This window comes from Danio rerio, chromosome 25 (assembly GCF_049306965.1).
Source record: "Danio rerio strain Tuebingen ecotype United States chromosome 25, GRCz12tu, whole genome shotgun sequence".
Lineage (NCBI taxonomy): Eukaryota > Metazoa > Chordata > Actinopteri > Cypriniformes > Danionidae > Danio > Danio rerio.
Window position 1 is genome coordinate 5,649,722 of NC_133200.1, and position 12,672 is coordinate 5,662,393.

Consider the following 12,672-nt stretch of genomic DNA (forward strand, 5'->3'; position numbering starts at 1 on the left):
GATGATGGAGAAAATCATGTTAAAATCGTGTGTGTGTGTGTTTCAGTGGGCGATCTGTCTCAGTGTGTGTGTGTGGGTAATGTCCTGCTCGGATGTCAGGTCACCAAAGACTCTCTGGGGATCTGAAGATATCAGAAGACCAAAGAACAGACGCAAACATCAACAGCTCAGCAACTCTCGGCACAACAAAAAACTTCAACTGTAAAACAACCACTTTTTAATTTCCCTTTTAAAAACACTCTTAATTTGAATCTCTTTAAAAATAGTGGGCAAAACATTCCAAGCAGCAGAGCTCGTACACAAGAAAGAATTTCTACCTGATTCGCTCTTAACTCTATACGGGTAAATATCCCTGCTACTTGCTCTTGTAGAATGACAGTGCTCCTCACTAACTAAAACATAATAATTAAGAAAATATTTGAGACCATTTTCTTTTAAAATCTTAAAAACCATCACTAATTTTAAAAATGTTACCATTTTATCAACTTTTAAAAAATTACTTAGACTATAATGTTCATTATTTAAATGTGTCAGTGGAGGTGCTTTTATAATGATTCTACACAACTTATTTTGGGTCGTCTGCAATTTATTTTAAATTTTTTTTGAACTACCGCTGTACCAAAAAGCTGCAGCATAGTCAAAGTATGGCTGCACTAATGCACTAGCTAAAACATTAAGAGTTTGGGTATCTAGGAGCTCTGCCTGTCTTGCTAAAAACTTCATTCTAGAACAAATTTTTGAAAGGACTATAACAGCCATCTTTTCACCTGTCAAATTACTGTCTAAAGTGCAACCAAAGTATTTCACTACCTGTTTTGGAGTAATAATTTGATCCCCTACTTTTATCTTTGCCCCAACACATTTTCTTAATTTCGCAGCTGAACCAAATAAAATAAATTCAGTTTTACCCAAATGTAAGGACAATATATTAAGACAAAACCATTTAGAGACTTCCTCAATTTGTTCACTTACCTCCACCATCATTAGGCATTTTAGGTTCCAAAGTAAAAAAAAAACCAACAACAACAACTATCCACTCTTTTTTTGTGCTGCTCATGATGCTTTGTGTGAATTACAGGAGTAATTGTGGAACTTTTAAATTTTAGGTAAATGATGTCTTTATTTTCAGTTCATCCATTGAATATTAAAAGACAGTTAGCAAATTGGGCGAGGCAGTGGTGCAGTGGGTAGCACGTTGGCCTCACAGCAAGAAGGTCGCTGGTTTAAACCTCGGCTCAGTTGGCGTTTCTGTGTGGAGTTTGCATGTTCTCCCTGCCTTCGCGTGGGTTTCCTCCGGTTTCCTCCGGGTGCTCCGGTTTCCCCCACAGTCCAAAGACATGTGGTACAGGTGAATTGGGGTTGCTAAATTGTCCGTAGTGTATGAGAGTGTGTGTGTGGATGTTTCCCAGAGATGGGTTGCGGGTGGAAGGGCATCTGCTGCATAAAAACTTGCTGGATAAGTTGGCGGTTCATTCCGCTGTGGTGACCCCGGATTAATAAAGCCGACAAGAAAATGAATGAGTTAGCAAATTAGCTTTCAATTTTCAGCAGACCATATCTAAAAATTTTAATCTTTCAGCATTATTAGTACTATGGAGACCCGGAAGGGATGTGATCGTAAGGGGAAAATTGGGTGGAAGAAAAAAAACTGGGTGGGAGAAAAAAAACTGTTATAGGAAACCATATATATATTTTTAAGTTTTTGCGTTCCCTTGCGCAAAGATTGTGTTATCCTGCAAAGATGTTTTGCGAGGGAATGCAAAGATGTAGGGCAATGATCGACGCACGGCTTTAATAAGCAAGGGAATGCATTTTTATATTAATTTCAATGCTTTATCAGAGGTCGCCTCAGCGGAATAAACCAGCAGTTGCTCAGGCATTTTTTTTTACTGGTGGCATTTGTTTTATTTATGTGATTATATTTAAGGTTATTGTGCTTGGTATGAACTGGTCTATAAAGGACAAAGCCAACTCAGTGTTTATGCATGTGGATTATTTTTGTGCGTATTATGTGAAGTGATTTGTTTCAGTTCTTTTAAATGGAAGTTTCCCAAACAGGAAGTCAACCCATAATTTAAAACGCAGTCATCACATGCAGAAAAAAGTGGATATAATCATGTTTTCAGTGTTTTTGTGTCATTCAAATAAATGTGACTTTTATATTCTGTGCTATTAAATCTTTTTAAATAGTTTGAATGTAATGTTTTTGTCTTTCAGTTATTTTCTGAAGCTCTTGTCTCTCAATCACAGTATTAACTCATGTTGAATGCGGCAGAGATAGCTAAAATTAATTGTTGTTACATTACATTTAGAGTAGCATTCATTTGATTTTCCTGTCAACAATTTTAAGGGAATGAGAGCTGCTCGTTCTGTATAACATAGAAAATAAAGAATATGTAATTTTGTTTCTTTTGGGGCTCAAAAGTGTTTATGCATTAATATTAATGAGACATTACGTCATTACGCTCCCGCGCTCTTCTGACTCATCGGTGATTCAGCGACTTTCGGAAAGCATCAGCTTCAGCACCAACAAGTACAAGAGTGTGTGTGGATGAAAAGCAGATAAAGCTGTGCTTTCACTTTCACTTTTGATCTGAACTAAACCTCGAGCGTCATGATGATGAGCTGCGGTCTTGTGACGGAGAAAAACGAGCCAGGTATGAATTCATTTATTTACTGTTACTGTTACATTGAAATAATTATTGTGTTGTACATCTTTATTTTTTACACATGATGTGTGAAAATATTTTTAGACTGAAAGGATGGTCGCGGTATTTATCAAAATGTACGTGTTTGAAAAGTCGTTTTTAACGGTCAACTAAGAAAACGCGGTTGTTGCTAAAAGGGATACAGCTGCGACCGAAAATTAATTACATTGCTTATTAAATTACGCATTAATTGTATTTTTGTTAACGTTTAGCCTGCACCCAGCCCATACCTCATATTGATGTAAAACAGTTATTATAACGAGGGATATTTTTATTATTTATTTAATTATCAATTAAATTGTATTTTAACGTGTTAGCAATCCTAATCCAATCCCTAACCGTAACGTTAATATAAAAATATGAATCATTGTAACTTACTGTACATCACCAAAATCATACAATATTGACGTATCCGGCGCCGCTGTATCCTTTTAGACTTTACCAGACAAACCTCATTTTTTTAGTTAATAATGTTGACAGTATTTGATATGTTATTTTGCTGTATTTGTGATGTTATTCTCCAGTGTTTGTGAATATGATGTCGTTTTGCTTTATTTGTAATGCTGTTTTCTGTGTTTGTTGTTAGTTATTTAGCTGAATTTATGATGTTATTCAGCTGTATTTATGATGTTATTCAGCTGTATTTGTGATGTTTTGCAGTATTTGTGGTTATTAAGCTGTATTTATGATGTTATTCAGCTGTATGTGTGATGTTTTGCAGTATTTGAGATGTTGTGCTGTATTTGTGTCAGTTCCTCTGAAGAGCATCTCAGTGGAGGTTCGGGTTCAGGACCATGTCGCCTCAGTCTCCTCCACTCTGCAGTATGTGAATGAGGAGCAGCGCCCCCTGGAGGCCTTGTTCGTCTTTCCTCTGCCTGCTGATGCTGCTGTCTGCCACTTTAGTGCCAAGATCGGAGAGCAGGAGATTGTGGCAGAGCTTCAAGACAAAGAGACAGTGAGTCCAGATATTAACTTGTAGGTTGGTGCTTTACATATATTTGTACTGTTTGGCTCAAACTAAACTGTGTGTTTCAGGCGAGGGATCAGTATGATGATGCTGTGAGTTCAGGACAGCAGGCATTTATGTTGGAAGAGAGCGCAGAGAGTCCTGATGTGTTCAAACTGAGTGTCGGGTGTCTGTTGCCGGGTCAGAACGCTGCCGTCACCATCATCTACATTACTGAGCTCGCTGTGCAGGCCGACCAATCACTGCGCTTCTGTCTGCCAGCTGTTCTCAACCCCAGATACACACCAGCAGGTACTACAGCAGCAGTGGACACACTCTTTATTAGCAGAGAGAAGTGTTTCTAACGAAGTGTGTGTGTGTGTGTGTGTGTCAGGTTCAGATGCTGGTATAGTGTCAGAGATTTCATCAGTATGTGGAGCAGTTCCCTACTCTCTGACTCTCAGTGTCCACGTGAGCTCTCCAAAGCCCATCTCCAAACTAGAGTCCAACTGCACTCTGGATCCTCTCGTGTTCCTCCGCTCTGATCACACTCAGGCTACGGTACTGTGTAGGGCTGTACAGTATATCACTTCACCATCAAGATCACAGTGTGCACATTTGCAATTTCCAGAACCATGTCTTTAACTGTTCCTTGCTGGTGTAAAGATCTCCCCGATCCTATACGGACTGCAGATCCTGGTATTGTTTATTTTTCTGTGAGCACTTAAAATAAATAAACTCTAGCTTTATTTAATTTCATTTTTATTCATGTTTCTGGGGCCAGGTCGCAGGGGCAGCAGTCTTAAGAGAGAACTCTAGACTTTCCTCTCCCCAGACACTTCCTCCAGCTCCTCCGGGGGATCCTGAGGTGTTCCTAGGCCAGCCGAGAGACATAGTCCCTCCAGTGTGTCCTGGGTCTTCCCCGAGGCCTCCTCTCGGTGAGACATACCTGGAACACCTCCCTAGGTAGGCGTCCAGGAGCTATCTGAAACAGATGCCCGAGCCACCTCAGCTGACTTCCCTCGATGTGGAGGAGCAGCGGCTCTACTCTGAGCTCCTCCCGGGTGACAAAGCTCCTCACCCTGTCTATAAGGGTGCGCCCTGCCACCCTTTCAAGGAAACTCATTTTGGCCACTTGTATCCGAGATCTTGTCCTTTTGGTCATGACCCAATGCTCATGACCGTAGGTGAGAGAAGGAACGTAGATTGACCGGTAAATCGAGAGCTTTGCCTTTCGGCTCAGCTCCTTCTTTACTACAACGGACCGGTACATCGACCGCATTACTGCTGCCGCTGCACCAATCCACCTGTCAATCTCACGTTTCATCCTTTCCTCACTCGTGACCAAAACCCCAAGATACTTGAACTCCCCTACCTGGAGGAAGGCCTTTCCTACAACCTGGAGATGGCAAACTACCCTTTTCCAGTGAAGCACCATGGCCTCTAACTTGTATGAGTAGCACTTGAAGGGAGTATATTATAGTCTTTATAACGAATCACATAATCCCTTCTTCATTTAAAGCCTCTTTAATAGAAGTGTTTGCTAAACATCTAAAGGTAAATAGTCTCATTTGAGGATGTCCAATATCAAATAGGGGTCATAGTTGACACATTTACACATGTTAAAGTGTAGTGCCAATAATGTCATGTAATGTGTGTATTATATAGTGCATTTATCTTGTATGGACACCCAAAGTGCTTCACAATCATGAGATGGGTCTCTCCACACAACCCTGGCAGCATCGATTTGAATGATGCGACAGCAGCCACAGGACAACGGCGCCAGTGCGCTCACCACACACCAGCTATAGGTGGAGAGGAGAGACGGTGATAGAGCCAATTTAGTGGATGGGGATGATTGGGAGGCTGTGATGGGTAAGGGCCAATGGAGGGAATTTGGCCAGGACTCGGGGGTTACACCCCTACTCTTTACAACAGGGGTGTCCAAACTGTCCTACATAGTTTAGCTCCAACTTCCTGCAACACACCTGCCTGGAAGCCTAGTATACCTAGAAAGAGCTCGATCAACTGGTTTAGGTGTGTTTAATTGGGGTTGGAACTAAAAAATCAGGACACAAGCCCTCCAGGACTAAGTTTAAACACCACTGCTTTACGAGGATTTCTAATAACCACTGAGAGTCAGGATCTCGGTTAAACGTCTCATCTGAATGTTGTGTGATAAAGTTTGTAGCTTTAAAATGACCTCTATTTGATAAATACAGTGTAGACAGTGCAGTTACTTTAGATTTGATCATTCAGTTTCTGTACTCGAGTACTGTTAGACTCCACAGAAAAACTAAAACTCTGATTTTTTATTTAATCCTTCATTTTCTTTTCGGCGTAGTCCCTTTATTAATCTGAGGTCGCCACAGCGGATAGAACCGCTAACTTATCCAGCATATGTTTTTACGCAGCGGATGCCCTTCCAGCTGCAACCCATTTCTGGGAAACATCCATACACACTCATACACTACGGACAATTTAGCTTACCTAATTCACCTGTACCACATGCCTTTGGACTGTGGGGAAACCGGAGCACCCGGAGGAGCTCCCTGAAGGCAGGGAGAACATGCAAACTCCACACAGAAACGCCAACTGACCCAGCCGAGGCTCGAACCAGCGACCGTTGTATTTTGTTTTGTTGTTATATTTGTCTATACTTATCTATAGTTTGTTTGTTATATTTAATGCATATACCCGGCTTTTTAAAAATCTCGATTTACTTCTCTATTCACGTTATCTGACGCTTTTATTTTCATGTTGCACAAGTGTCTTGATGTGTTTATGTGGATGTGTGAACAGTGCAGGTTTATCCTTGTGTCTTTATTATGTGTGTAGGTGAATCTGAGTCCCGGTCACATGTTTGATAGAGATGTTGAGCTGTTCCTGTACTATCAGGACACCCATCAGCCCTCTGCTGTAGTGGAGGCAGGAGTGGCCACTGCACCGTCAGGTAAGAGCTGCACAGAAATCTGGAATTATGGGGTTTTGTGATCAAATTTTCGCTCTCTTCCTGTTGATTCAGGCTCTCTAATGAAGGATCCAGTTGTCATGATAAGTTTGTACCCAGAGTTCCCAGAGGAAATGATGTCATCACTGAAAAATCAAGGCGAGTTTGTTTTTGTGATGGACAGATCAGGCAGTATGGACTGCATGATGCATCGTGGAATAGGAGCACAGAAATGTATTGAAAGTGCAAAGGTGAGATTTAAAGATTAGTATTCCCTTTTGTTTCTGTTGGCGTTCATTTAGACAGAGACACTGAAATTTCTGTTCACGTCTCTCTGCAGGACACTCTGCTCTTACTGTTGAAGAGTCTGCCCATGGGATGCTACTTCAACATCTATGGATTTGGCTCTCGTTTTGAGTCTTTCTTCACGTCAGTATCTAGATCTTTATAGTATCCATATCTGCATTGTTCTATGTGTGTTTTGTTTTTGTTGTCAAAACCCCCTGAACTTTTGCATTTAGCTCCTCCTTCATGTACCGTGTCAATATCTTTTATAGATATTCAGATTTTCTCTTTTGAAAAGTGTCAGCGATGCCGAGGAGATCTTTCTGTCTTTGCAGTAAAAGTGTCGAGTACAACCAGGACAAAATGGATCAGGCTCTTAAAAAAGTAAAGGAAATGCGAGCAGACATGGGCGGCACAGAGATTTTACAGCCTCTAGCACACATCTACAGTCAGCCCTGCATCCCTGAACACCCCAGACAGGTTCAGCACCTCAACTACTCATTGATATTGGTGTAAAAGTATAAACATGACTTGTGAATCTGATGTTTTTCTGTCTTCAGCTGTTCATCTTCACTGATGGAGAAGTAGAAAACACTAAAGAGGTGCTGGATCTGGTGAAAAGTCATGCTCACTCTCACAGGTAAAGTTCTGCTGGGTTTGATCATTCAGATCTTCATGGCTAACAGTAACAGTGTTTCTTGTGTCTCCAGGTGTTTCTCATTCGGGATTGGTGAAGGTGCGAGTACCGCCCTCATCACAGGATTGGCCAGAGAAGGATCAGGTCATGCTCAGTTCATCACAGGCAGCGAGCGCATGCAGCCCAAAGTAAAGCTCTCCACTGGACTTCACAGACACTGATGATTCCTAGTCACATGACTCAATGTCTCTTTCTCGTCCAACTGTATCAGGTGATGGAGTCCCTCAGGTTTGCTCTTCACCCCGCTGTGTCGAATATCTCTGTGGATTGGACACTTCCAGAGCGTGTTACTGCTGAAACAGTTTCTCCACCCATTGATGTGCTCTTCCAGGGTCAAAGGACTCTCATTTATGCCCAACTTAAAGGAAAGGTGAGAGGATTTAATGTGTTTCTTTTAAGTAAACTAGTGACTCTTAGAACTTAGCTAATTCTTCTCTAACAGAGTTCAGGCGGCTCTGAGGGATCAGTGACAGTCAAATACAGTCTTAAAGATCAACAAGTGACAAACCAGCTGCACTTCTGCATCAAACCAACTGAGGAAACAGGGTAAAACACACAAACACACATGTAAACACTAACAACAAAAGTCAATTTCTCATCTCCCTAACCAAGTACTTTGTGAATTAATTCAAGTAACTCAATTTATTTGGTTTATTTAAAGATAAAATAGACAAACACTTTCTTTTACTTCAGTAGCAGAATTAACCAACAACTCATCCAGCATATTTACACAGCGGATGTCCTTCCAGCTGCAACCCAGTGCTGAGAAACACCCATACACTCTCACGTTCACACTTCACCTATAGCGCATGTGTTTGGAAACCGGAGCACCCGGCGGAAACCCACGCCAACACTTGGAGAACATGCAAACTCCACACAAAAATGCCAACTGACCCAGCCAAGATGCTAACTAGCGACTTTCTTGCTGTGAGGCGAGAGCACTACCCACTGTGCCACCGTGCCGCCCCTACTGTTAATCGGATTTTATTCTTTTTTTTTTTGTAGCAGATGACATATTTGAGCTAGGCATAGTAACATTCTAAGTGTTTTATAGTTTTTCCCACTTTTTCCGCAGGTTGGTCATCCATCAGCTGGCGGCTCGAACCCTGATCCATTCTCTGGAGCAGAAAGAGAGGTCATGTGATGGAGATTTTGAAGGTATCAGGAACAGTATAGTGGAGCTCAGTGTTCAGGCAGGAGTGAGCAGTGTTCATACAGCCTTCATTGGCATTAATAAAGACACCAAACAGACTGTGAAAGGACCCCTGCAGCAGAGAAGAGTGCCGACATGCGGTTAGTGCTCTGCTTGTGTTTGCATGAATGACATTTTACTGATATGTTTATTTTTGATAGATTTTTAGTTTTTAACTGCGACAGAGTTCTTTCTGGTTTTTAAAAGCGGACAGCGCTCTAGGTTAGTTTTTAACAGCAGACGATGCTCTAGGCTAACAGCAGACAGCTCTCTAGACTAGTTTTTAACAGCAGACAGTGCTTTAGTCTAGTTTTTAATAGCAGACAGTGCTTTAGGCTAGTTTTTAACAGCAGACAGTGCTTTAGGCTAGTTTTTAACAGCAGACGGCGCTCTAGGCTAGTTTTTAACAGCAGACAGTGCTCTAGACTAGTTTTTAGCAACAGACGGTACTCTAGGCTAATAACAGATGGCGCTCTAGGCTAGTTTTGAACAGCAGATGATGCTCTAGACTAGTTTTTAAAAGCAGATGGTGCTTTAGACCAGGGGTTCCCAAACTTTTCAGCACGCCACCCCTAAAATAACAATACCAGTGACTCGCGACCCCCAATATCCTCTGAGGTGGTTATAAATACAGAAAACTTGCATGCAATGGCGCACACACACACACACCAATAGACCAAACTCTATTCTTCGTTTAATTTTTTTTTTTGTATGTGAGTGCTGTAAATGGGCCAGAAAGTTTAACCTGGTGTTATAAAATCAATCTGCTGCATCTGACGCTATTGTCTTTAATATAATGTAATTACCCCAGGGGTCGCAATCCAATAGAACTAGTAAATAAGCTACTATAGTAACTATAAACGACTGTATTTTTCTCTTCAGTTGGTTATGGATAAAATATGGTAAGTCTTATGGCCTAATAATAATAAGTAGATTTTTGGAAATCACCAGGCGACCCCCCTTCATTGTTCTGCGACCCCTCAAGGGGTCCCGACCCCCACTTTGAGAACCACTGCTTTAGACTAGTTTTTAACAACAGACAGCACTCTAGGCTAACAGCAAATAATGCTTTAGGCTAGTTTTTAACATCAGACAGCACTCTAAGCTAGTTTTTAACTGCAGACAACACTGTAGGCTAGTTTTTAACTGCACACAGTGTTCTAGGCTAGTTTTTAACAAAAGACGGCACTCTAGGCTAGTTTTTAACAGCAGACAGTGCTCTAAGCAAGTTTTTAACAGCAGACTGCACTCTAGACTAGTTTTTAAAAGCAGATGGCGCTACTGGACTAGTTTTTAACAATAGACAGCTCTCTTGGCTAGTTTTTAACAGCAGACAGCGCTCTAGACTATTTTTTAGCAAAAGACGGCACTCTAAGCTAACAGCTGATGATGCTCTAGGCTAGTTCTTAACAGCAGACAGCGCTTTAGGCTAGTTTTTAACAACAGACCGCACTCTAGGCTAGTTTTTAACAGCAGACAGCGCTTTAGGCTAGTTTTTAACAGCAGACGGCGCTCTAGGCTAGTTTTTAACAGCAGACAGCGCTTTAGGCTAGTTTTTAACAGCAGACGGTGCTCTAGGCTAGTTTTTTTCAACAGCAGACAGCGCTCTAGACTAGTTTTTAGCAACAGACAATACTCTAGACTAACAGCAGACGGCGTTCTAGACTAGTTTTTAACAAAAGACGGCACTCTAGGCTAACAACTGATGATGCTCTAGGCTAGTTTTTAACAGCAGACAGCGCTTAAGGCTAGTTTTTAACAACAGACAGCACTCTAGGCTAGTTTTTAACAGCAGACAACACTCTAGGCTAGTTTTTAACAGCAGACAACACTCTAGGCTAGTTTTTAACAGCAGACAACACTCTAGGCTAGTTTTTAACAGCAGACGGCGCTCTAGGCTAGTTTTTAACAGCAGACGGCGCTCTAGGCTAGTTTTTAACAGCAGACAGCGCTCTAGACTAGTTTTTAGCAACAGACAATACTTTAGGCTAACAGCAGACGGCGTTCTAGACTAGTTTTTAACAAAAGACGGCACTCTAGGCTAACAACTGATGATGCTCTAGGCTAGTTTTTAACAGCAGATAGTGCTTTAGGCTAGTTTTTAACAGCAGACAGTGCTCTAGGCTAGTTTTTAACAGCAGACAGCGCTTTAGGCTAGTTTTTAACAGCAGACGGCGCTCTAGGCTAGTTTTTAACAGCAGACAGCGCTTTAGGCTAGTTTTTAACAGCAGACAACACTCTAGGCTAGTTTTTAACAGCAGACAACACTCTAGGCTAGTTTTTAACAGCAGACGGCGCTCTAGGCTAGTTTTTAACAGCAGACGGCGCTCTAGGCTAGTTTTTAACAGCAGACAGCGCTCTAGACTAGTTTTTAGCAACAGACAATACTTTAGGCTAACAGCAGACGGCGTTCTAGACTAGTTTTTAACAAAAGACGGCACTCTAGGCTAACAACTGATGATGCTCTAGGCTAGTTTTTAACAGCAGATAGTGCTTTAGGCTAGGTTTTAACAGCAGACAGTGCTCTAGGCTAGTTTTTAACAGCAGACAGCGCTCTAGACTAGTTTTTAACAGCAGATGGCGCTCCTCAACCTTTCCTAATTGATTTAATGATTATTTTGGGTTCAATTGGTATGAAGAATTGTAGGCAAGCAGAGTGTGGCTGTTTGTAAAACATATAGCACCATCTACTGTCAACAACTAAACTCAGAATTGATTTAGAAGAGAATTGCGATGCATTCAGAAAAATCGGTATCAGTTCTTGATTTGCAGTGCATGGTTTTAACTTTCCAAACCTACTTATGATGTGTTCATATAATTCAGAGGTGAAATTAAATCTTTTTCAGGTTTGCAAGTATCAAGTGTGCAGATACAAGGTAAAAAAAACAATGGGTCTTGTTATTTGTTATCTGTTATTATAGCATAAGCAGATCAACACAGCTAGACATTTGCCATTAACCAGAATATAACCTATAAACCTTTGTCAGTGTATTTGTGTGAATGTGAGCTTGCCTAATGTGAATATGAACAGCTTTTTCTGTTATTCCACTGTATGACGCCAACCAGATTTCACCAAGTAGGACATGTTCCTGGATTAACATCAATGTTGATCCTGGAGCAACATTCCAATCAGCCAATCAGAATTAAGGGATACGTGTACCATTTATGTTAAGTTTAGGCCTACGGTTAGGTTTATGCACTTCTACATGATTGTTATTCAACTATTATTCCCCTATGATTATGGGAATAGTTTACAGTTTTGGTTGGGTTTAGGGGTAGGGAATAAGTATGGATTAAATTTTCCAACAGGAATAATGTTCCAGGTTTAACATAAATGCTAATCCAGGATGGCATCGTACTTGGCAAAATGATGACGTGCAAGATGTTTACATTCAAAGTGTTCACTTCATAAACTACAAATGTTTTTCAGATTTGATTGAGGGAGGTTACATGGTGGCTCCAGAATGTAGTAAGACAAACAGTTGAATCTAAGTGCTCTGTGTAATTTGCATTATTCTTGCATCTCTTTAATGCAATCTTCTTGCTCAAATACTTAATTTTGCATTTGCTGTGATAATTGACCCTTCACTAAGCCCCGCCCTCCTTAGTTACTGTTGCTACGCCTGTCAAGCTTTTTCACCTGGCACAGCTTTTACAATGTGTATGCGCCGGTGTCAGACATTTACTGGGATATAATTAGTCATTTTTGGCGAACAGGTGAGATATCTGAGAAAGCCAGACAAAAAACCCTGCTGAAAAATCCAGCTTAAACCAGCCTAGGCTGGTTGGCTGGTTTCAGCTGGTTGACCAGGCTGGTTTTAGAGGGGTTTTGGCCATTTCCAGGCTGGTTTCCAGCCATTTCCAGCCTGGTCTTAGCTGGTCAGGCTGGAAAAT

At 41.2% G+C, this 12,672-nt stretch overlaps 2 protein-coding genes across 11 annotated transcripts in view; both read left to right on the forward strand.

Annotated features, from left to right (window-relative positions):
• Positions 1-2,196, forward strand: part of LOC100535104 (von Willebrand factor A domain-containing protein 5A) — a 42,345-nt gene extending 40,149 nt beyond the window's left edge. For all 5 annotated transcript variants that reach the window (XR_012400195.1, XR_012400190.1, XM_073942709.1 and 2 more), the window contains one exon: positions 47-2,196. Coding sequence is in view for 3 of the 5 variants with exons in the window: in XM_073942709.1 (XP_073798810.1) it covers positions 47-126 (80 nt within the window). In the remaining 2 variants the exon portion in view is untranslated. The remainder of the gene's footprint in view (positions 1-46) is intronic.
• Positions 2,197-2,437: 241 nt separating this feature from the next.
• hdac10 (histone deacetylase 10) overlaps positions 2,438-12,672 on the forward strand; it is a 37,184-nt gene continuing 26,949 nt past the window's right edge. For 2 of the 6 annotated variants that reach the window (XR_012399775.1, XR_012399777.1), the window contains exons 1-15: positions 2,438-2,657; positions 3,461-3,663; positions 3,744-3,966; positions 4,049-4,215; positions 6,493-6,607; positions 6,680-6,855; positions 6,945-7,033; positions 7,225-7,369; positions 7,450-7,529; positions 7,600-7,714; positions 7,798-7,956; positions 8,029-8,132; positions 8,662-8,879; positions 11,625-11,654; positions 12,209-12,247. Coding sequence is in view for 1 of the 6 variants with exons in the window: in XM_073941817.1 (XP_073797918.1) it covers positions 3,394-3,663; positions 3,744-3,966; positions 4,049-4,215; positions 6,493-6,607; positions 6,680-6,855; positions 6,945-7,033; positions 7,225-7,369; positions 7,450-7,529; positions 7,600-7,714; positions 7,798-7,956; positions 8,662-8,730 (1,608 nt within the window). In the remaining 5 variants the exon portion in view is untranslated. Of the gene's footprint in view, positions 2,658-3,333; positions 3,664-3,743; positions 3,967-4,048; positions 4,216-6,492; positions 6,608-6,679; positions 6,856-6,944; positions 7,034-7,224; positions 7,370-7,449; positions 7,530-7,599; positions 7,715-7,797; positions 7,957-8,028; positions 8,133-8,661; positions 8,880-11,624; positions 11,655-12,208; positions 12,248-12,672 lie in introns of those variants that run through there. The other 4 variants (XR_012399776.1, XR_012399778.1, XR_012399774.1 and 1 more) reach the window with 3 other exon arrangements.